At 35.5% G+C, this 25913-nt stretch overlaps 1 protein-coding gene across 4 annotated transcripts in view; it reads right to left on the bottom strand.

Annotated features, from left to right (window-relative positions):
• The window catches only part of SUGCT (succinyl-CoA:glutarate-CoA transferase), a 315428-nt gene that overhangs the window by 157201 nt on the left and 132314 nt on the right, over positions 1-25913 (bottom strand). For all 4 annotated transcript variants that reach the window (XM_056483688.1, XM_056483689.1, XM_056483691.1 and 1 more), the window contains exon 12: positions 24664-24766. In XM_056483688.1, the coding sequence (XP_056339663.1) occupies positions 24664-24766 (103 nt within the window). The remainder of the gene's footprint in view (positions 1-24663; positions 24767-25913) is intronic.

Below are 25913 nucleotides of genomic sequence, written 5' to 3'. Positions count from 1 at the left end.
CATATGTATGAGGATGAAATCCTGGTTATCATTTATGCATTTAAAATTATTAAACCATGCAGGCAAAAGGAGCAAATCAAAAATAGAACAAACAGGGCAACCCCCATGACACATCCTGATCGGGATGGATGAACAATGAACTGAATACTTCCAGCTGGACAGGAGCATCATCTCCACACTGGGTGATGTATTAGTGAAAAGCCAAGCAGAGGTTTCTCATTTCAGTCCAGAGTTAGACAGTCAACTCCACTCTTTGAGAAAGTGGTTTTCATAGGAAAACAGATTTGAAAGTCTAAATTCAAATACAGTAAAAGAATAAAACAATATGTAAAAAACCAGTTCAAAATCAATCACTACTTGACAGAGTTGTCACAACACACTCTCTCTCTTCATTTTCCTAATGACATGAACCAAGAACACAATTCTCTGCTGAATAGTTTTGATTCACTTGCATACTGCTTGCATTTTTCTTTATCCAACAGAAAGGTATACTATAAAGTTGAGTGAGGCTTGGGTATTTTTATTCCCCAATCACTCTTTCTGCCAATTTTTTATACTCTCTTGTTTTGCTTCAAGCTTCAGATGCAAAAAAAATTAAAAATAAATGGTAAACCCCAAATTGAAGTCACCATGTTTTACTACATCAACAATCAATCAGTGATACTTAGCACAATTCTAATTCACAGCAGTTTAACTTTGCTGGTTTAAATACTAATTGTAGAAAAAAATCCAAACATGCTAGAACCAAACCAAACCAAACAAACAAACAAACAAAAAAAAAAAGAAAAAAAAAAAAAAAAAAAAAAAAAAGAAAAAAAAAAAAAAACAAAGAAAATTTTGAAATATCCTGTACCTTCACAGCATCTTTAAACTTTAGAAAAAAATTAAATAATATTTTACTATAACACAAGAGATACAATTTCTTATCCTGACTACTTTACAACTGATGCAAAGCCAGTTCAGTGTCCCACTGCTTCCATTTCCTGTACATAGGGATACTGACACTTATTTATGTCTTCGGCAAAAAAGCTCTGAGATGCACTTATAAGAAATGCTAGGGAATGGATAAATTATAGAGTTGGCAATTTAATTTTAAAGTATATATTTATATCAAACATAGGTATGAAAACAGTAAAGTGGAAAACTGTGAAGAAACATTTGATCACTAGGAAAATTAGTACACTTAGTACTTTCATCCTTGGCCCTGAAATTTTCTACAGTAACTGCCCATATTTTTGGTTACTTTGGTTACAGCAATACTGTATGACTTCTCGATATGACTTCATCTTGGAAGGTTTAAAAATTTGCTTTCTGAGTTCACAACCATGACCAAGAAAAAGATGTTCTTAAATTTAAGATTGACACAATTGCAGTACAAGGTAATTTTTCCTTCCATTTGTGACTTTTTGTACATACCATTCTAGATACAATCATTCTAGAAAACAATCAGTGTCAAGCTCCTCAGAGGGGAAAGTGAGGTGCTGAGTACAAACACCCTTTCTGCTCTCACCACCAGCTGGGACAGCTGCACTTCCCATGTGGTGTGTGTTATCCAACGGCACTGATCAACATCAGAAATTCCTTTGTCGTTTGATGCTTTTTAATAACTGTAATCTGAATACAAACTAGGCAAAGTAAATTGAAATATTGCTTACTGTCTGCATGTCAAAAGCAGAAAAATGGTGGAGGGAGCTGCATCTTTTTAGAACTGTGGATAAAACATGTCCTCTTAAAAGAGTAATATACTTTATTATAAGCATTCCCTCTTTTTAATTTTTTTTTCCAGTAGCAAGGATCTTAAGGGCAACACGTTGCCCTCAAGGAGCATTTGCCCCAAAGCATCTTTTCTGTGTCTGTCTTTTAATCTGCAACACTGTGGTCTAATTTTGGGAAACAGGATGTTGTCAGCTCCTACTGACTTTAACAGGGACTGATAATGTATTTTCCTCAAACTAATTTTATTAGTTCATCTAATAAAACCATCATCTTTCCCTCTGAAGCTCATCTCTGAAAGTGAAGTACTCAGCCTCTTTCAGACACCTTTGAACTAGCTTAACTCAGTGGATATTTAGATGAACACTTTTTGCTCTTCCACAGACTACCTAACACCTGAATCTTCTAAACTTCAGGGACACATATAAATACGAAGAAGTATTTCTACCAAGCACCTAGGACTGATAACAGTTCATGCTTCCTCCTGTATGCTTTAACTTTTTATTGATCCTTTTCTCTAGTTTGTCCAGAGACAGAAAGTATAACCTTGGACAGATACTCAGACAGATACTAGCAGCGATATTCAGCTGTGTAGGAGAACATGTAAGGCTTCTACATCAAGTCTTACTCTTTCTGGGAATATGACACAATAGCAATTTTTTTTAAAATTATTATGGCTTTACTAACACATTGTACATTCTTATACTCAGCAGCAAAGGGAAAAAAATCTGCTATAGCATCTGTCAAGTCCTAATAACAAAAGGCAAATAAAGACATTTATTTTGATATATATACAGATATGTAGATATATAAACACACATATATATGTACACATAATATATATAAAAAGTAAGCAGTAGTAATTGCTATTCCCTGAATGAATGGGGGAAAAATTGAAATATAAGAAGAAATAACTTCTCCACAAAGATGCCTTTCTATGGCTTTCACATTACCTAGATCCATCTGTCAAAGCATATTCTGCAATAGATTGTGTAACTGACACTTCAGAAATTATGGCTCTGATTTAGGAAAGACTTAGTCCATCCTTCTCCAGTTAAACATTTAAGTATTTTAAGTAGATGATGAAAGTCTTGTTGAAGTTATGGACTTGCCCAAGCAGTTTTCTTAAATGGAAAATGTTGACTTGAGTGAAGTATATATGAACACATTTACTTTTGTGAATTAATGTCCTCCCTCATCTGAAAACAAGACCACAAATAACACACAAGACTGGGGATTAGTCATGACAATACAGCAAGTGTCAGAGGAAACAGGGGAGATTTATCTTAATAATCTGCAACCAGTGCCAAAAGTGGTAGATGCAGGACTTCACATAAATGCAACACAAATTAGAGAATGTTCAAGGTACTGATGACTTCAGCCTCCAAAATGTGACACAGGGAGTGCATGTCAACAGTGAAGCTCCTAGTGTACCTAACATATCTTATCTTTAAACTACCTCAGGCAAAACTTGTACCTCACCAGGGTACAATTTGTTTGATTTAAGATAGAACTGGTGTATATTGAAATTGCTTCCTCAAAGCTGAAACCCAAGTATTAAGGAGTGGGTAAACATTGAGTTGACAGCTGTGGGACTGTATTATATAGGCCACCAATGTAAGAACCTATTATCAGAGCAACACCTTTTACATTTGAAATGTACTACACTGCAGCAACAAAGATTCACAAACAACAAGTTCAAAATGAAAAGAATGCTTGAATTACCCTTTTGGCAAAATATAGTACATGTCAAGGAAAGGCAAAAGGCCACAGCAAAACAAGGCCCATTATGTGGCTTGGAATCTGTGCCAAAAACTCTGGTTTAGATGGGGAGTCACAACATAAGCAGTGGACCCTAATATTTTTTTAATATTGCAGCCTTGGAACTGCCCATTCCAAGGATGCCAGACTCAGCATACTATTAAAATTCCAATGAAAAGCTTACAAGAGAGGAGAAAATGACAAAAATTCACACTGGTACCCGAAAAATTGATCTCTTCTTTAAAACCATAATTTATGTTTAGTTAGTTTGCATTTCTTAAAAAAAAAAAAAAAAAAAAGAAAAATGAAAAGCACACATTTGTCCTCTCTCTCTTTATTCCAACCACCAACACCCCCCCCCAAAATAAATTTAACTATATGCAAACCCATTTCATGGATATACTTTTAGTCAAAAATGAAGCAGCTTCAGTGATTGTGAAAGAAAGAAAACTTCATTCAACAACTTCCAAAATTCTGTGAATGAAATCTTAGCATTCATCAGTGTGAATTCTTAGCTTTGAATTATACTATTAAGACCATTCCCAGTTAGCAATTAGCAAGATCATATGTAGTGGCATATACAAATTAAAAAACAAAGAAATGACCAAGACTGATGTAACAACACAAACATCAAGCCTAGAAGAAAATTATTGTTGTGCTGTCTCCTTTCATAGGCATTTCGTCATCGCAATCTGTATGTACATCTGTAGGTTAGATGCTGCTCATGGCAGCAGCAGGAGAGGAATATTATCAGTCATCTTTGAATAGGCTACCAACAAAAAAGCTGTAGTTTACATCCTGCTTCACACCTGGTCTACTCCAAATATGCTCAAGGCGGAACTAAACACTGCTTTCCCTTGGTTGTTATCTTGTACATGATAGAGGGTCAAGAATGACAAAGTTAGCTAAAACCAGAGAAAGTGGAAATAATATCCAGGCCCCAGCTCCAACGTCCCTCAGGAATCTAACAATGAGGAATGCAGATTAGGACTCTGCTTTTCTGCTCTGCAATTGGAAGGCTCCAGGCACAGCAGTGGGAAGGTTGCAAGAAGGCAAAGGATAAACAGGACTTAATTTCTACCAGTCATATTGACTCTTCTAAGAGAGAAGTGGGTAAGGCATCAACAGAAAGAATCTTGGTGCCCTCATGATTCAATGTGATAAAACAGCTCCTACCAAGTACAGCAGCTCTCTCTACTTTCATTTCCCAGTGCCATACTCTCTATGCCAGTCCACCTAAAGCTGGTCTCTGCATACTGGAACAGCATGGTGCAAGGGGTGAGGGCTGCAATTCTGTCATTATGAATCCTGAGTAAGGGCTATATTAAAAGACCAATACCGCTACAAGAAATTTTACTGTAGCTCTTTCATGCCAGTTACATGATGCGAATGTACATTTTGAACTTTGCTGCCTGGGGAAGGGGGAGAAAATTAATTTGCAAACAGCCACATTTTCCAATTTATCTACCAACCAGCTTGTTCTCCATGGCTGGCTCTGTTATAGCAGTCATCACTTTACACTCACTGGGAGTATGCCTAAGCATAGACATGCACATGCATGTTTGAATGCATACACACACACTAAAGTTATAATACATGTGTAATTTTCATTCTATATTTATTCATTTGCTGTAAGCACCATTGCTAATGGAAAATAGACCATGTCTCCTTCTTAAGGGAATGATTAGGACCACATGTTTCACTGACTCTTATGTTGAAGCCTTTGCCGATATTTTTGAAACCAAATTACTAACAGCATGCTAAACTTATTTCCCTGGTGAAAACCACTGGCTACTAACTTAGTGAATATGAATACATTTGTCCCTAAACATGCAAGTAATCATCATACAAAGCCAGAGGCCTAAAAGGAATAGGTATGGGGCAGATGAGAGCAAGGTTCATATGCAATAGTAACATACTCTATAACGAAATGACTTTGTTTATCTGAGAAACTCAGTATTACATCACTTTTCCTAAAGAGAATATAAACAGGACATTTTTGAAGAAACAGTTACTTAATGTGCAACTTGTCACCACTATCAGCTTTAACATAATAAAATACATGTGGAAAATCCCTTGAAGCAAACCTTCTGCAAAGCAGATTCTTCCCTAGTCTGGGTCAGAGGGTGTGTATGTCTATGAAGGAAATGCTATCTCTCTCTCTCTTTCACACACCCACTCAGTGTAGGTCATACAGCAGAGCTCACTGTTGTGATGTTTCTGCTGTATGCGTGGCATCAGCTCCTTGAGGTAAAGAAATCACCATTGTTTCTTGGGGACCATCTGTGCCTTGTAAAGGAAACCAACAAATCACACTTCAACATATTAAATAGCAGCACTCATTGAGATTTCAGCCAAAGACCTCTAAAGTGTTTGGCAGACAGTGAATAAAGCATGTTTCAGCAAGGTAAATATTACTCTCTATATTTTGTAAGTATGGAAAACACAGCACTACCTAGCTGAATAATTTAACCAAGGTCACTCTGAAAAAACACAGAACAACAAACAACATCAACCTCCAGACTCTACTTTTGGAACCACCAGACTTCAATAATTATGTTTAGATGGAATTTGTACCATCTGATTGGGAAGGTATGAAGCATTTCTGGGGGATAAAGCCCCTCATTTTTCTTTGATTCAATGTGCTATTTTTGTACTAATATGCCTGGAGTGGGCAAGCCTGAGCAATTTGCTCCAGATTCCATTTTAAGAGGATAAATGAATTTTTCTAGCAAATGTATCATAACACTCCTCTAGCTCCTGGGTAATTTCTGTGTAGAACACTGAAGAACCCCTCATGTGCTAGTCACATTTTCTACAGCTAAGCAAACTTCAGCCTGATAAACACCTCATAGCATAGCTCTGTCAAGATTTTGACAGCACCACTTTAATGCAATACCTTCAGTCTGTGAGCAAATGTTGATAATTTTTTCAAATTCTGAGATGCAGAAGTACCAAAATTAATGAGCAGGCAACCATTCTACTCTTCTACTCTTATTTATTTTAAGTTCATAGCCTTAAAAATCAGAGCTCTGAATAAAGAATGCTATCTTAAAGCCACTCTGGTATTTTATCCCTTATGGCATCACAAATCTTGAAACTGTTGAAGTTATTCTGAGCCACTCTAATTGTTCTCAAAGGTTATGACAGAAATAGAATAATCTGTTCCATTTCTTTAATCAAAAAATTGTATAGCTGAATAATAAGAGCAATAGAAAAAACAGATGAGGAGATATACAGAGATGTAAATTTACCATTTACATACAGCAAACAAGTAATGCAATTACGAAATTATTGCAGAGTTGACATTTATTATACAGCAGAATCACAACATCACAGGCAAAAGAGAATTATAGGTGAGCAGCAGCAACGGGTTAATAAAATATAGCATGCTGTTAGATAAAGCTTTTACAGGTTTGCATCTGAAAGTCATAACATAACCTTTTATTTCATGTGTCACTGTGACAGAAGGTTTTCAAGGCACAGTTCTTGAAATTGCAAGATGTTAAACAGATGTACTGTACAGCCTTCCAGATTTAAATCATGAGAACTGCATTTGCAGCCTGTGTGTTGTATCTCCATTTTTTTCCCTTATCAGCCCTGGATGCTTTAAATTAAACCGTCTGGTTTATGCGCCTTTTTTTTCTCTCTATAACTTTTTTTCCTAATACAGTGGACCCTAAAAATCACTTCTTCCCTCCTTATTTTTCTTTTTTTTTTTTTTTTTTTTTTCTTCAGAATTTTAAAAAAGTTATTCAGAAATATATCTCTTGGGCAGGGAAATCTTTCTCTTTATTCTGCAGGTGCTGGCAAACTGATCCAATTTCTTAGTGTAAAAAATCATCCACTGCAGAAAAAGGCAGAAGTGATACCAATAAAAAGAAAGAAAGAAAAAATAAAATAAAATAAAAATAAAAAAAAGCAGACCAGCTTGAACATGCCTCTAAACTACTGAAATATTGACAGTCATTTACCTTCTCCATTTTAATTGTTTGCACTCTAAAAATATTCTATTAAGAAATATTTGCATAGTCATACAATTTAGCTCTCATGCCGACTTAGAGGCCACTACTTGTATCTTTGCAAAAATGAGTCCAATCATATTTTAAATAAATCATTAGTAGATCATAGTAGACCTCTGGTAGTCTTCTGCTCCAATTTCCCTGTAAAGCTCCAATTTCCCTGTATAGGGTGTTCAGGGTCTTGTTCAGGCACGTATTGACTGTCTCTAAGGATGACGATTTCACAGCATATCTGATCTAAAACCCAGATAAAACCACTGCAAAACTTTTCTACCTTATATCTGATCAGAATTTTCTTTGCTGCAACTTACGCCCATTGCCTGTTATCATTTCACCATGCACTTCTGGTGCTGTGATTTACTTATTTAGTTCAACAAGGAATTTCTCACAAGGGCACACTACTGACTCTTGTTCAGCTTGCTGTCTTTGAAGATCTTTGTGTCTTTATGTGTAAATCTGCATTCTATCCATTCAATCTCTAAGCTGTAATGCTGCTGGAGGCTTTTCTGTCTCAGGTGCAGGATCCCATATTTGCTTTTCTTGGCCTTCGTGAGGTTCCTGCTAGACCACTTGTCCAGCCTGTGAAAGTCCCTCTGAATAGCAGCTACACTCCAACATATCAGCTTCTCTTCCCAGTTTGGTGTCACTTGCAAACATGCTGATGTTCACTCAGTCCCCTGTCCAAGTCATTAATGAGGAGTTTAAACAATATTGGCCCCAGTAGGGACCCCAGGGAAACAGACAATGTTTTACATACCATTGGGTTTACAAAGGCTGAACTCACAAACTACATCGTATGATCCATGCAACACTGCATGAAATAAAGGAAGTTTCCAATTAATAAAAATATGTAAATTCACTAAATGGGACAAATAATTTTGTGCTAGTGAGCATAGTACAATGGCTAGAATTTTTCACTATATTATAACGGCATTTACGCATTTTTGCATTGATGCATAGCCTTTAATTAACATTGCTGGTATTGTTCCTAGGTATTCAGTGCTACAGAGAAATGTGGCATGTAAATGAATGCTGGAAGCACACCCCTTGATATAAAGAATTTTTGAAATCTCAATAAAATACACTAGAAAAAAATGACAGTGTAGTGTATCAGCTACCACATCATAGAATTAAATGAGTGCAACCAGATATTGAAATTGCAATTTTCTGAAAAAATAAGCAATATATATATTTACAGACACATACATATCTATAAAAAGGCCCAGTGTATTTGCACTGCAAATAGCACCAAGAGGAATACACAGTATTTCCAGCAGAGGGAAAGAGACTAGGCATATAGGGATGAACATCACAGCAAACAATTCTGAAAAAAAGGCAACCCAGCAACACCACCTAGCTTTTCATCCATGCAGAACACAGGCAAACTGCTTGAGGCAGGCAGTCTCAACAGAAATAAGAAAAAAAAGAAAATATTTTATGGGGGAAGAACATATGAAATTCAATAATGAAATGGAAACTATTAAACACTGTAAAGTGTAGACTACTACAGTGTAAAAAAAAGAAAGCATGAATAATCACACTGCTGTGAATGCAACATTGCATGAGAAGCATGCTGGTTGATGGATTGGGGTCAAAAATGCTCAGCACCTTTCAGATCCAACTCCCTGGAGCTGTTTGAGTTTAGGAAATGGCCAAAGTAAGTGCAAGCAGGTGAAGATTCCATCTTGTTCCAAAAAGAGCATATATTTTTTTTTTTCTATTGTAGCCATCTCTTTCTTGGCACTTATTTTGTTCAGCAAAAGAAAATATATTCCAAAACCCTGCTATACTAAACTGCTTATAGAATACTCCTTGCAGAAATGACTGATTCTCAGGTGTTTAAAAGCAAGAGAATGCACAAATCAACATTCAGCTGTTGCCATTGTATGCAAAGCTGTGAAATTAGTCACACTTTAAAACTGAAGCTTCAAAACATCAACTTACTGGAGAAAACCAACTTTACCCATTCTATGAAGAACCTTCGGCCTAAAACCGAGTATAGATGAAATAAAGGTTTTCATATTCTGCCTTCTGTTGTTACTCATCATTATGCTTATCTTGATTCGTGGCAGTATAAAACAGCACCAATTAAAAAAAAAAAAAAAAACAGAAGTGTTTTCAAATGGGTAAAATATTTAACTGAGTTTAAGTCAGTTGTTAAAAAAAATTCAACTGTTCCAAAAGCATGTATTACTTTCACAATACAAAAAGTGGATTATAAAGTTGGATTTTCCAGTCAAAATTCAAATTTTCCTTAAAGATTTGTACTTTAAAAGTAACCTTTTACTAAAAATCTGGAATTTATCATAAACCTTCCAAAGAATATGGAAATTCAGAATGCTCATAAATATATTTGGGGAAATAAGTCAGCTAGATTTTATTAAAAAGATGAGCATTACATTTGGCATGACATTACTTTTAAAGCTTCTAAATACAAGAGCCAGGTGAATAATTGATAAGCAACTTCAGATCTCAGTATGAAGAAAAAGATCTAGATTGTATGAGATGCATGAGTTGTTCTAATTGAACTAAAGACAAATATGTATACCATTTATATATCTCTGCTGTGAACTACTTCCTGACTCCTTTGACAGACTCTCTTCCTGCTACATTTATCAAAAGTAGCTGCTAGGGATCTTGCAGTTTTCAGCTGTTTGGTAGGCAGCTCACTGGATCACAAAAATAGATGACTTGGATTAATTTAGCCTCAGTACTGACATCATTCCTCTTTAGGAGAAAAAAAATCCCATCTTAACAGTACCACAATCATAGCAGAATATCTTAACATTTATGCTAGTGAGCATCTTCTGAGTGAAGGGAAACATTTCTTCAGATCTTACTTTTGATTCAGGATACAGTGTATATTTAAAATGAGTTGATTGTCTCCTTGCTACTTTAGTCATATTTAAGCTTTTGACAATATTTAAAATTCTTTCACTAATTTGATATAAATTACAAATAATTTTATCTTTCCCAGAACCATATTTCTAGTGACTTATTCACTAAAAAGTTAGTCCCATTCTATTTAGCATAATTGTTCTCTGAAGAAGCAAAAGTCTAAGACTGATAACATAAAAGAGAAAAAAAAAACAAAACACATTAAAAACAAAACCTTTTAAGCTATGTTTTCTTAACAGGAGCAACAGTCAGGCCATAACATTAGTTTTTAGAGAAAGCAGTAAAGAAATGTTTATCTGTCAAATGCTTCTCTGCTAGGGAAAGTGCATATCAGCATGAGGCTACACACATTTGGAAAAATCCTTTGCTTTGGTAACAGAAAACATTGTTAGGTCAGCAAATATGCTTAGTCTTTTACTCTCCTGAGAACAGCTGCAAGGACTCCAATACAGGGACAGAGAAGGCAGAACTTCACTGTTTAACTCAACCAACTAAAACATGCAGGCACTAAACAGAGAATGATGGATATTATCAGATACTGCAATCTCCCTCCACACTTCTATTACTTTCTGTAACCTCTCTGGAGACTTTGAGCAAATCCTAAAATTAAACATGAAACAGGGATTTGGGGCACAATACCTTTGAGGAGGTCATAACTTACTTCATAAGAATAAATAAGAAGATTGAGGCTTTCTAAGAACAAATCTCACATTATCCCCTTTCATCATTTTTAATCCAGTTAATCAAGCTGCTATGCATTTTACATGCAATTTTTGACTCAAAACTTCAGGCAAATGTGATGTCTTGTTAAGTAACCACACAGAGCAGCAGGACTATGTTCTCTTATTCTATAATTGGTAAAATAATTTCTAATTACACTATATACATATAAATTTCAAGCCTTTAATTGGTATGTATAGATTTTATACTTTGGTGTAACATCTATTTCTTCCCATTTAATTGGAAAATGTGTACAAAAAGCAGTAAAAAATATTCAGGACACCAATCTAGGAAAATTACCTTTATTACAAAAACCTAAAATCTATTTAAGAATTCTATTACTTCTGTTGTGAGCTGATTAGAAGTCAAGACTGAGTAATTAGCACTAAATTCTCCACACCCCCCTCTAGCAAAGCAGCAGCCTCTATGAACAAATTTGTGATCTAATGTTAAATATTCATGTTGAGGTTTCTTTCCAGCCACCCAAAGACTGGCCTACCTACTGGAAGTTTCATCAGAAATAAAAGAAACAGTAAATTAACAAACCAAACTCACTGGCTGTCTAATGTTATTTGTTGTCATTTCAACATCGACATGGCTTGTGCATTAATTTTCAATTAAGGACACAGTCAAATATAAACCATATTCATACTTAAATAAACTTTTTTTCAGTTTCATCCATCACCCCACCTAGTTCTGAGGTTATTTAGATGGCCAGTTAGACAGCTACATTGCAGCACTGGCTTTTGCTCCTAATCTCAAAGAGAACACAACTACAGTGTGAGGAGTCTATCTGTCTTTCCTTTTGAAGCAGCAGAAGGTTTGTATCTACAGAATTTGGTGTGTTCAAAACAAAAATTCACTTAAAACCGCCAAGAAGTTTGGAAAAAGTGTTTTGTATTGTGAAATCACAGTGACACTTCCTTCTACACCCTCTCCTAGATGACTTGTGAACATATAAACTATCTCCACGTGCTTTCATTTCATGCTTATTTTTCCATCACTCATCTAAAAAGTAAAGTAAAACATACATAGCGAGAATGAATGCATTTGCATTTTGCTCTAAAATAGGAAATATGCATGGATTGAAGTCTTATAGAAGAGCAAACATGTCACAAGAACCCATAATTTGCTTTTACTTTTATAAACCTACTTCCAATAAAGGATAAAGTTAAATATGTACTTGATTAGCAATTGCCCTAGTCTTGCTGTGCCTTTAATTTCAATTACAATAGCTGTTTGGCTGAGAATAATTTTCATTTTTTTTAGATTCTGAAAGAGGATATTCAGAGGATAAAGACATGAAAGCATGTTACTGAAATTTCCAAATATTTTGAAACTTCACTGTGGAGAAACTAAATGTCACCTTCTTTTAATAACATATATTTATAACTGACACTAGTTTTAGCAGTGTATTACTGAAGTTTGGCCTTAAGACAAAAAAAAAAAAAAAAAAAAAAAAATATATAGGCAATTAAAGAAATACCAGTCTATATCAAGGCTATATATGTTGTTTTTGTTTCAAAACACATGACTTAGAAATGCTCAATTATGCACTCCTATTAAGTGCATATTCTTACGCCCTAAAAATAAGAATGTAACACCGAAAAATCCAACAGGTTCCTACAATAAATAGGGCTTGCCATGCAAAGTATAACTCTTTTCAAATGTAACAGTTTATGGTGGAGAGTAAGCAATTCAAAATACTGTATCAACAGAACTTAAGGTTCCCTCTAAAATATACCATGCAATAGGATAAGTTTGGTATAAATGTTACATCAAGAAAATACATATTATACAGAGTTAAACACAAGTTTCAGATTTAGTATTAAGTTCACAAAGGAAATGTTAAAAACAAAGAGTCAGTAGTTAGAGAAATACCTAAAGATGAAAAGCAAAGCCATGAAAGTAGTAGGAAAGCATTTGTATTTTGTCAACATGTCTTGGTATCAGGGTATACAGAAGAATCAAAAATAGGCAGTTTAATTGGCTACTGCAGATTTCAACATGAAAGAAATCACATATCCAAAACCGGTTTAGTAAAGTCATGGAAAGATGGAGGATTCCTAAGTCTTTTAAATCTGAGGGACAATAACAACATAGGAATTGGAGGGGAAAAGAGGGAGGTAGTGTTTGAACACTCAAGTTGCCAGTATATATTCTTCTCGCTTCACAGTTTTCCAGAGGAATCAGGAAAAATCTGTTACCACATAACTGCTTTAAACAGTTTCTCAAACTCAAAGTCTGTATCTTGATGACTGGCACAGAGACTGATTGTTTTAGAGAAACAGGTGTCTTGAGCATCACAGGAAGGAACAGGGAAATCCTAACTTCTCTTTCTCATTTGTGAACCTGTGCAAATACAGTATCAGGAAGAACAAGATTCGCAGATTCCAAAGGGTGTTTCTGTTTGTGTCTGCTTTGGGTGTGACTTGAGGACTGCATGAAAATGCATTACAGTTGCTTGTTCTATACCAAGAGAGCATCAGACTAAGACTACAATTAGGAGAAGCTTCTCTCCAAAACCTAGCTCATGGAAACACAAAGCAATCCCTCAAAATGGCCCTTGCAGGTTTGTAGCCTGACTCTTGAAACCCTCTGATCCATACAGCTCATCACAGAAGAATATAATGTTTTCAACATTGGTAGAAAAACATAAGAGAGTAATTTAGCAGTGTTTGTTTGTTTTTAAAGATGATTTTTTTAACTTACTGGTTTTTTCTTAGAAATTAAACTGGGATCCATAGTGTAAATACCATCTGCTTGGCATCTCAATTTATTCTTTTGTCTTCTTTTACCATTTGTAAATTTGACTTCAAATTCCTAATTTCTCTCTCTTCTCTTCTCTCACATGTGAATTAGGATCTTATATTTAATACATATTTAATACTACCTTTACTACACTACCTTCACATTATGGTGACCTTTCATATAATTTCACTTCAATTTTCTTATTCTGTGAGCTATGAGGAGTTTCAGGTGTCATCCTAAACATTTAAAATTCAGCTGGGTCCTCTCAAAGTTCTGTCTGTAAATATGATCAAAATTGGCTTTCTGTTGTTTAGAGTTTTTCAATTAACAATAAATCTAGATTGTTTCTCAGGACTTAAAAAACGTTTTTAAGAACATCCCAGATCAACAATATTATATGTAATTATATTATAAGTAATTCAACAGAAGTTTTATGCTTAATACATATACTACAAAATTACACAATTTTTGATTTAAATTGTTATAATTAAATGCTACAGCTGCTAACTAGCCAATTGAAATTGTGTGAAGAAAATGTCAGCATGTGGCTGGCTGCTCTGAGTGTTGACATCTGAATGCTATAGGCAGTTTTAAACTTAGAATGTGTTCCTTAAAACAACGGTTATGTTTCTGACCTCACTGGCCATGCACAGTGAGAAAACACTTCCTGCTTCCTCATAAACTGTCTACTTGAATCGTAATAGAAACCTACAAGAAACCACTCAGACATGAGAGAGAAAATGGCAATGACAGAGAAAGCTTACCTGACTAATTAAAGCCCTTTTGTGGTGGTTGGAAACCTGTATCTTCAAATACCCACACCTACTCAGCCTACACACTTGCCTTCTCATGGCTAGGATAGTTCTCCTTGTTAGTAAGAGGCATAAAGCTAAAGCAGTTCATTTTCTTTAAATGCTATTGCATAACTACAGTGTAAAATAAACATGTCAGCATCTCATCTGAAAATATCACTTTTTTTTCAGCAGTGAGTGGGACTCCAAGATGAACTTAGGCTAAAAAGTGCAGGAAATCTTGCAATTTCAGGATGTCAGGCCAGGGTCATGGATTGAGCTAAGATTTTTAAATCAAGTTGAGCACTCAGGTAAAACACCTGAAGATCAAATTATATGTAAAGCCTGATTTGCACAGTTTCTGCAGTTTCAGTACAGTTTCTGTTGTCATTGGATTTTCCATTTTATTTTCTTCTTTGCTGGAATGCATATATCATCATCTGTAGCTACTGGAATATGTATTCTCCAGAATATCTTTATTATTTTCATGTCTACAAAACTTAGCTCACACTACAAAGCTTCACCACATTACTTAGAAAAAGATTAGTAATCAGTATAAGTAATAAAGACCAAGGATAAAATCTAGCCCTTACGCTCTCTGAGAGAGAAAAAGAAATCTCCAGGCTATGTTCAAATGATTTCCAAGAGAACTTGGTGGCATTTATTTTGAAAAAAAAAATTAAAATCATAAAAACAATACAAGTAACCTTTTGTACAAAGAAGTTACACTGAAGCATGTCTAAAATTTAATCTGAAATCACAGTTTTTATTATTGATTCACTAAAATTTGCTTAGTAATGAAGTCACATCTACTTGAGAAAAATATTTTAAAACAACGTTGTTTTCTTACTTGATTTTAAATACTTATTTGATTTGAGTCAGGCAACCAATAGTTATAGACAGTCTCATAATTTCCATAGTGTGGGGAAAGCAAAGAACACCTCTTTAAACTCACTATTACTTTGTGATGATGGTTCAGTGAACACTCAGATTTAAAAAAAGTAAAATCAGCTTCTAAAGAATCAATTACTTCAGCATATAAACTCACTTCAGGCTGAAAGACTTGATGAGATAGACCTATACTTGTATTCCTTTCTTTCCCATACATGTAATAGTCTTAACACTCATCAAACTTTACATAAAAGCAACAACTGGGTTAATTAAAAACTGTCATTTGAGCCCACAGTTACACAGTTTACACAAACAGAAATGAGAGCTGGGCTCACACTCTGTAGGGAGCTTCTCAGAACTTACACATCATCTAGCTCAGTAGATCAAAGTTTGATGGCCTTATCCTGAGCATACTCTGGTGGTGTGAGATGCCAAATACAAATTCTTTGAAGCCAGCTGATGCCACTTTGATGAGCTGCAAGATTAGGGAACCAATGTGCAACTCCTGCAAGTACAGAAACTAATCCAAGAGTATGAGGCACAAGGGACATGTATTATAGACTCCTAACAGTGAGGCCTAACAAAGACTGAGGTTTCAAAAACAGGCTCTTTGCTTCATATCCAAGCAAGGCTTTTTGACATGTGTGCTTCTAGAAGAAAATACCCAGAAAAAGCTAGATGATCTTCATGTCCTTGAATGGCCATGACTGCAATGTAATTTTTAAACAAAATTGAGTATTTTTTGAGAATGGATCTCTTTCTTGAGAACTTAATATTCTTCATAACCCACAAGCACTTAGATCACACTTTTCTCAGTGAAAATAGTATTAGCTAAAGACATACCATTCATATATATACACACTGAACAGTGCACTGAAAAATTGTTGCTCCTAAGCATCACTTGCTTGCTTGCAAATGCAGTCCAATCTAAGTGCATGCTCAACTTATTTCTTGTCAGGCTCCTCCATCATTCATTAAAGATGTTCAAAAGTGGCATTATTTCTCATAGGGCCTTATTTTAATATACATCAGTTAAATCACATGATAAAAAATTTAACTTCCCAACTTCTCTGATGCTCTCACATGAGAGGTTATACTTTACAGATGCATAACTACTGCGTCTTTACAACACTGCTTCTCAGAATTCCAACCTCATGGCTAAGAAGCCAAAATAGAGAAAATTAAGGATAAACCCACTATGTTAGTTTTTTCAGCTATTTTAACAACATCACATTTTTCAGGTGTTCCAATAATATTTTAAACAGTTTCTTTTACATTCATGAGGACTCAGAACTGCTGCATATGTTGCATGTGGCATCACAAGGTAGGCACTCAAAACATAAGGCACTCACATGAAATGACCTTTTAATATTTTGATTGAAGTGACTTATCCAAAACCATGTGGAAACTATGGCAGATGCAGGAAGAGATTCCTGTCTGGCATTCAACTTCTATAAATAGGAAGCTATATTTCTACAACTTCTTACCTCTCTCACTTCTTTTTATACTCTGAATCAAATGAATTAAGAATTTGACAGACAACAACTTGGTTCAGAAAGCAGACTAAATGCCCTCCTAATGATCAGTCAAGTCTATCCTGCTTGCTTCAGTAAGATGGTGCAACAGAAAGACGTTACCTGTTCTAAAAATATCACAATGTATATGAATTAGAGGTTCTACAGTAAAGTTGATGGTCCTTAATCATGTTGGTGGTGTTCTTACTTGTTATAGCATTTCTCGAAATCAAAATTCACACATGGAAAAACCCTAAACATTTTATCTAGTGTAGTTAGACAATTTCTTGTTTAGGTCTCAAGCCAAACTGGCACCTTTGGTCTCATAAAATTCATAAAGGACTTGGGGACCATGTGGCAACAAGTGAAACCATGCGCTGCATGGGACTCCAGTCCTCTCTACTAACAGCCAGCTTCTTTCCACTAACCTTAAAAATATAGAATGGAAAAGAACATATCTATGACACAGCCATCAACTTCCTGCTCAAGTCTCCTGGAGAAAGAGCTAATTCCCTAAAATGGAGCAGACGAGCTCCCAGGCAAAACCTAGTTGTCAGAATATGTTGGTGTGGTTAAAAAAACCCCTTATTTCTGTAAACTTTTTATCCTCTACAAGTAGGTAATTTTACCAGAAATGTTTCCAATGTACTTGCGATTTAAGCAGACAATCAGCACTGTAAATGCTGTAAAGCTAAAGGCAAGCGAAAACAAAACCTCATAATAGAAATTTTGAGCTACTCCTTTACTATTATTTTTCTTATCTAGACAGTAGCAGTATATTAAATGTATGAACAGACAAAATCCTGTCAGTAACATAAACATACAGGTTTTATTCAAGACTTCTCCACTATAAGCTCTTCATGAGTCATTGTAACGAAGGGAGGCCATGCACAAACATGGCACAGTCATGTACCAGATTCCCCTACAGCCAAAATTTAAAACCCTTCCTATTACAATGTACAATAGCAAAATATAAGTGCTGTTTCATTTTGAGAGTTTCCTATAACATCTGGAGATAGAACTCTCTCATACTAAATATATACTGCATAATTGTGTATATGTGAAAATCACATACTACAAACAGTACTGGAATTGGATTTTCCATTTTACTTCTTCGAAATACATTCCAGTTCTTAATCCATTCCCCTTTAGAACAGAATCTGCTTTTATAAAATTCCCACAGGCCAAAAGCTTGAAAACATTTGCAATTTAGTATAAGAGAGCTACTTTCGACAAAATTAAAGGCTTGGGTATGGTTGGTGGTATGGTGCTTTTTCATTGCACAGAATTTAAAAATTGACATAAAACTTGGTCTTGAAACACAAAAGCCGGGGAGTGCATGCTTTCAACTTAGCAAGAGAGGCATGAAGACAGCTGAATTTCTGATTTAAAGTACGGTTTAAGTTTAGATGTGCTCATCCACTTTTTTTACTTTCAATGAACTGGCATTTTTAAATGTAAAAACATTACATTGTAAGATTTCCAACCAGTTTTAGCACTTATTAAATAGACACATACAAAATTTAATTCTTGTCTGTTAGGAACTACTTCCAGAAATATTGTATTACCTCAGACCTTCAATCAGCTGCTTTTCAGTTGCAGAAACCTCTACATGTCAAAACCTCCCTATAGTATAATTTCATTCATCCTGGGACAGCCCTCAATATGCCACAACAGTGTATTTCAACAAAGAATAACAATTAAAATATGGTCATATTAAAAACAAACAAACAAACAAACAAACAAGCAAGCAAACAAAATAACCCCCAACCAAAATCAGCACCAAAACCCACGCAGTAAAAAAAAACCAAAAAACCTAAACAAAAAAAAAACAAACCCACACCATCAAAACAAAAACACTCTACACATTTTATAACTTCTGCTCTTTTATATGTTCACAATCCTGAATGTAGAAGCTTTTACCAGATGCTAGGAAATTTTTGCCAGGATGCATACGAAATTACTTCCAAAATAAGAGGCAATCTGAAGGTTAATGAAAAAAAGAAAAAAATGAACTACCACCTTCATAAGTTTCCACAAATAATAAAGTCAAAACATCAAATAATTGCCAGCTATCAGATATTTCAATACTCAGTTTACTGTGACTTTTTTTTCTGAGGCATATTCAGAGAAATGGCTAAAGGAACTGTAATGGCCTTCTGGGACAGGAAGACTAAGGTTTCAGTAAAAAATGTTAAATTAATTTTTATAGTGATGCAAAGTCAGGGAAGGGTTGTTAAGGGATGGCCTCTTGCCACAGGGTGGAGTTTTGTTATGGTATCCTTTTAGAGTCTGCAGGTGTTTGGCAGGAGCTGAAATCAGGGCCAGCTGTGATATTTCAGCTCCGATATTTCCCTCCCCATATTTCTCAGAAGTGATGCATCAGGATGATGTCTTACACCTGATGTACTCAACTTGTGTGGTATAACTGTAACTGTTGGGGGGGCATGGGGGAAGTGCCACTGCATGGTTTTCATTTTATTTTCAGCTGACAACATTCATATAGTAAAACTCATCAATATTTATAGTTTTAATATAGTAAACCACAAATTTATTAAACTGTTATTAAATATTTATTAATATTATTAAATATTACAATTTTTTCTGGGTTGTTTCGTTGCTTCTTGTATATACCAGCTATTTAATTAAAGTAAGAACACTGTATTAAAGAATGTTGAAAGAAATTACACTGCAAAAAAGGGGAGGGCAATGCTCTAAAGGAAAAAAACACCTTCTGTTGCCTCACTTAGCCAGCAAAGATCTTTGTTCTTGCATACTTAGCTGCAGTACAGTGCGTACCTGTTTTTATTTTGTTTTATCTTTTGGGAGAATTTGAATAGTTTCTATTAAAAATTGCATTCTCTTTTAAGTTTGTTTTGTTTGGAAAGCTTCAAACCACATTGTATTTCATACACATATTCCCCAGGGTATGTAAAACGGGACCATACTGAGGTCACTCATAAGATTTTTAAATGTTTTAAGAATTCTTTTAATGTTTGTACTATCTTGGCCTGGTTAAAAGAGCACATTTTTTAAAAATAGTTTTTAAAAGTTTCACTATATAAATTTTCATTAAAATAGTCTATACTGTTCTATTAAGCATTTGTAAGAACTTTCACAAACATTCCTTTCTCCCTCACATTTTTAAGAAATGTGTTCCCTTAACTAGTCAACCTCCTTTTTCTCTCAGCCGTTTTATCCATATATGCACAAGTACACACATACGTCTCTCCACAGACTGATTGACTTACCAGTACAAATGCCTGTGGTATTCATTTTAACTTCACAAATGAATAAAAGATTATAATCAGTGGGAAAAGTGGACATTTCACTCCATTCATGGAAAAACAGTATCACCTGGCACTCCAACTTAGTAAGAAATTTCCTGGTTTTTGGCAGGTCACTTAGAGAACAACTGAAGTGTTAATGATATTAGCAAAGTGTCCTGGGATCAAAAAATATGTTGTTTTATCTCAGTTTATAGAAGGAGTTATATAAGCCACTCCCAGCCTTCAGAGCTCTGAGGCGCTTTTAGTTGAAATAAAATCTGAAAACACAACCTGCCTGTAGCCAGTTGAGTTCCATTAGACCATTTCAATCATCTCCTGCAGTTGTCTTTCCCCCTGCTTCCTTTCACATGCATCCAGCCATCCCTTGCATTATTCCATCCCCCTCCTGGGATTTCTGTCTTCATCTGGTACCAGCCTAGGGCACCCTTTACAGCATTACTGGCAGCTGAGCTGACAGCCCTGCAGTGCATTTCAGTCGTTAACAGTGCAAGACTACACTTGAAATGAAAGGTGTTTCCATTATGGGTATAAAAATCCAAAGAATCAAAGAGGAAGATAATGACAATAAATGAAGTAAATAAAATGTTTGAGTCCAATCTTGATGGTAGCACATTACAAAATTGAAGATGCTAGCAAAGCCTGTGTATTATCCATTAGAATTAGATAAGAGTTGGGCTAAATTGAACTATCACTGGCTTTGATGTTTTTCTGGACTCTTTGCAATGGTTGAAAGGAAATGGCAATGAGAAGCAGATAACTGTGCTATGATCAAACAGAGTTATGTAAATTTAAAGAGTTTAACATGTCATACAGCATCAGTATCCATGGTTGCCATAAGCAAGTTGAGTGGCATCTTTCTTAGAACTGTATTTTCTGATCTAAACTATGTCTGAGAAAATCACATTATAATGTGAGTGCTGGGAAGAATTATTACGAAGTTTTCATACTTGATGAAAATCTAGGTTCAGTTTTACACACAAGAAAATGGGTAGATTGATGAATAGGTGGATTGATGAATAGGAGGATAAAGAAATTGGTTGGATAGTCACATCCATGAACTACGACCATCCATGAGTCAATGTCTCAGTGAGACATGATAGTGGTGACAAGTGTCCCTCAGGGGCGCTTACTGGGACCAGTGCTCTTTAATGTCTTCATCAATGACAGACAAAGGAATCAAGTGCACCCTCAGCAAGTTGGCAGATGACACTATGACAAGGGGTGCAGTTGACACACCTGAAGGATGGGATGCCATCCAGAGGGACTTACACGTGCATGAGAAGTGGGCCCATGGAAACATCCCAAGGTTCAACAAAGCCTAGTCCAGAGTTCTACAGCTGAGTCAAGGCAATCCTCAGGATCAATATGGGCTGGGGCATGAGAAGATTGAAAGCAGCCCTGCCAAGAACAAATACGGGGTGGTGGATGAGAGTCTGGACATGAGCCAGAAATGTTTGCTTGCATTCCAGAAAATAAAACATGTCCCAGGCTGCACCAAAGGAAGTGCGACCAGCCCATCAAGAGAGAGATCCTCTCCTTCTGCTCTGCTAAGATCCCACCTGGATTACTGTGTCCAGATCTGGGTTCCACAGTATAGGAAGGAGCAGGTTGGAGGAATCCAGAGGAGTGCAGTGAATATGATCAGAGACCTGGATGGAGCAACTCTGCAATGCAGAAGGGCTGAGAGAACTAGGAAAGTTCATCCTGGAAAAGAGAAGGCTCTGGGGATTCCCTGTTGTGGCTTTTCAGTATTTAAAAGGGGACTATAAGAATTTTTAGTGGGACCTGTTGTGACAGGACAAGGGTTAATGATTCTAAACTGAAAGCAGGTCAATTTAGATTAGCTATATTAAAGTTTTTTACAACGATGGTCAGAAAACACTGGAACAGGTTGCCCAGATTGGTGGTAGATGCCCCATCCCTGAAAATATTCAAGATCAGGCTGGATGGGACTTTTGAGCAACTGATCTTGTTGAAGATACCCCTGCAGATTGCAGGGTTGTTGGAGTAGATGACCTTACAAAGATTCTTTCCAACTCAAAATATTCTATGATTCTATGAAAAATCTTGCTGTGATTAGAGTATGGTCTTGTTGGTGGATGCTGGGTTTTTTATACCTGGGATTTCAACTATGAAAGTGAACGTGGCAGAGTGTTGTAATAAATCTTCCGAGACTCCATTTTCTTCATGAAGGAAAAGCCAATTCTTTATTCACACAACTAATTTTATACCATTTTTGTAGACCTTGTGTGCAACTTTAATTGGTTAATAGCTTTCTTGCCAATTACTCTACTGGTTAGTCAAAGATATTTTACCTGTCCATCAAATCTCTCTATTCTTGAATTGTTTACATATTTTCTTCACTGACACTCATGCGACAGACCCCTTGTTATTACAAGTGAACTTGTTTTTCACCTAGGAATAGTTTGTTGTGTTAACAAACTCTCATTCTCAAGATTGTTTTCACATGGAAACTTGTAAACCACTTGCAAGGCCTGATTTTATGGAGCCTTTCTTTTATAAGTTCTCTATCTGTCTGTGACACAGAGGATACCTAGATTACAGTCTCTCAGGTAATAAACTTATTCCCCAGCCAGACAGTTTCAGTCTTTTTTTCCCTGCTTCCTTTAAACTGAAACAAATTGTGAGAAAATGCCTCTTTCAGAAATGAAATAAGGATCTAACATGTAGCTATGCACAAATATTGGCATTAAGTTTGTAATAGCAATATGCAGGTGCCATGTATTTCAGAGAAGGGTGTAGAAAATAAGGCTTTAAAGCAGTTTCCTGAGGAAGAGATTAGCATGCCCCTTTACAGGAAAATATTTCAAAAAACATGGCAAATCTAACTGCAAAGCACTGTGATACCTTTTATAGATGGGCTAACTATGTCAAGTAATAACTTGACACTCATATATATAAATAACATATATATAATTATAATAATATATATGTGAAAACATTATTTAGGTGAATTCTAACAAAAGCAAGGTAGGCAAGATAACCTCTTTCCAGTTTGGGAGGTAATAGCCCATGACATATGTTTTAAAAACAGTCTTTTTCAGTGTAGACTCAGCTTCTTAAAATTCACAGCATCAAAAAAAAGCATAGAATATTTTTCCAATGTTGCCCCAAGTAGAGCCAAGTCGAGTAAAATACTCTTGTTGTATGTTCTTCAAAGCCCAACCTTAATCCCTGTGAAAGTTATGAAGTGAAAAATTTGGCCCATGCAGACTTTACGGCATGATACTACATCATTTTTAGGAGAAAGAGAGTATTTATTTAATAAAAACAGATTCTTTCCCTGCAGTCACCTAACAAATATTATTTTATGCCTCTAAAATATAATAATATTTATAACAAACATATTTATTCTAAACATATTCTTTTATGACAGGGATTGCTTTGCCTGATCTTATTTTCCCAATGCTACAATCACAGTCACAACAAACACTTCTGACAGCAGTCGTGGACATGTACAAAATTGGAAAAAAAAAACCAAAACAGTCAATGATCAATCATTTTTTCTTGTGATTCTCTTTAGCAAAAATTAACTTAGAAGAGATTCATCATGCTCTAGAATAGTCGTAAAACACTCAGTTACAGTACTCAAGATAGTATAATCCAGTTATCTTGGGCCCTTTAACCCATCCTAAGCCAGAAAGTAAAAAGGCAGGGGAGGCATCAAGGAATATGAAGATAATATAACTCTACAGATACTAAAATACAAAAATATTGTTTTAAGCACAGGTGTAATACAGTGTAATATTTAGCATTTAAAATAGATATACAGATGAACTCAAACTATCAGGCCAAGAAAAGGCTGAGATTCTTTCTTTATATGGATTTTGTGCTTTGTTTTTCTTTTTCCAGTTGAAACATTGCCCACATTTTTCAAACAGAATTGATTTTGGTTATCCATACTCCATACAGAAAACTAGTTCTTTTGGGACCCCAAAAAAGGTGCTTTTCTGCATATTTATGCAATAAAATGCAATTATGTACTATACTATCGTTTCTTTCTCTGTTTTACCAGCCAGTTTTGAAGTATAGACTCTCCATGAGAGACATGGAATATTTATGGTTTAATTTGATGTGACAAAATCTGAGTTCCCAAGCATATAATTTATTTAAATTTCTGTATTAATTTCTTAATATGACATACTATTGGCTGAAACTCAATCCATCGTAAGCCTCTCAAATCCCATTTTAAAGTAGCCAAAATCAGGTCTGAGTGGCAGGAGGAGTGACCACTACTCAGCATCCATAAAACATGTGTAATAATGTACAGAAGAGACTGGTGAGGACCAACCTGAGGATCTGAGAACACTTGCTGCATGTTATTGATTGGGCCGTATGGAACCCCACTCCCTTCAAAGAGCTGCAACCACTCCATCGTCGCTTTTTCTGAAAACCTAAGAGCAAATAAGAATGAATGTGGTTTCAACACTTTCTGATTCTAAGGAATGTATAGCATGTCTCCTTCCTCTCTCACTGCTTCCATACTCCTCTCCACTGATTTCTTCCCAGTCAGTGAATAAAATATCAAATATGTACTACCTATGTTCTTCAGAAATGCAAAACCCAAAGACGCAGAGGAAAGAACATCTCTGAACTGACTTCTGTTTTGATCTGATCATCTGAAGCAATGAAGGAATGATGCATTTATCATCAATTTCAAATAAGATCAATGGGTTCCTCCCTTGCTCAACTACACTAATGTGCTTCACATTTGTTTTCCATTATGTACATACTTAACAACAAAAAGATATAGTGCAAGTACCATACAATATTGCTCATTAAAAGCTGATGTAAAGCACCATCAAAAATATACATCAGGATTAAAAAAAACATTTCTAGGTCAGGTAACAAGACTGATCACATATTTGTTGTATGATTGTACAGCCTATCCTACGGAAACCCAGTTCAGCACACATACATGGTGCCTGTATGCTGGTGAACACATTGCTCCAGGTCTTTGCATCACATGCAAAAAGGTTATTTTATTTCTTTCTTAGCATTCAGTTTTATAATAGCAGCACCACTCTGTTTCCTCTGTTTTGCTAAATAGATTTTCTTTCCTTGTCTGCCTGGTAAAGTTGCATACATGAAGAAAACACACGTTGAAACAATGCCAGCCACTGAGAGAAACGGTATTTTCTGTAGTCATCTGGGATCCCGAATCAAAGGTGAACTTACTTAGAGATAGTATTTTAAATTTCAGGAAGATAAATACCACAGAGGTCTACCAGCTTATTAGAAATCCAATTATATACCCAACACCAAAAAAAAATTACATGTGATTTAAAGACCTGATGGAAATGGAATTCATAGAAACCTTTAAGAGGGACATTCAATTACTGGTATTCTATAACTACCAGTTTGCTGTTCCTTAAGGGTAATTTGGGACAATATCAGTAACATACAGCTTTACTTCTAGCACAAAATATGGATGGCCCTTTCTAGAGCTAGAAGCTTTATTCCTAAAGTCAACAAACAATTCTAGAAGAAATTGAAAGTAATAAAAAAGAAAAATCAAAATAAAGGGCTTTAAAAGTGCAA

Source organism: Oenanthe melanoleuca, chromosome 2, assembly GCF_029582105.1.
Source record: "Oenanthe melanoleuca isolate GR-GAL-2019-014 chromosome 2, OMel1.0, whole genome shotgun sequence".
Taxonomy (NCBI): Eukaryota; Metazoa; Chordata; class Aves; order Passeriformes; family Muscicapidae; genus Oenanthe; species Oenanthe melanoleuca.
The sequence above is the reverse complement of the archived record's forward strand: the minus strand, read 5'-3'. Positions and strand labels throughout refer to the sequence as shown.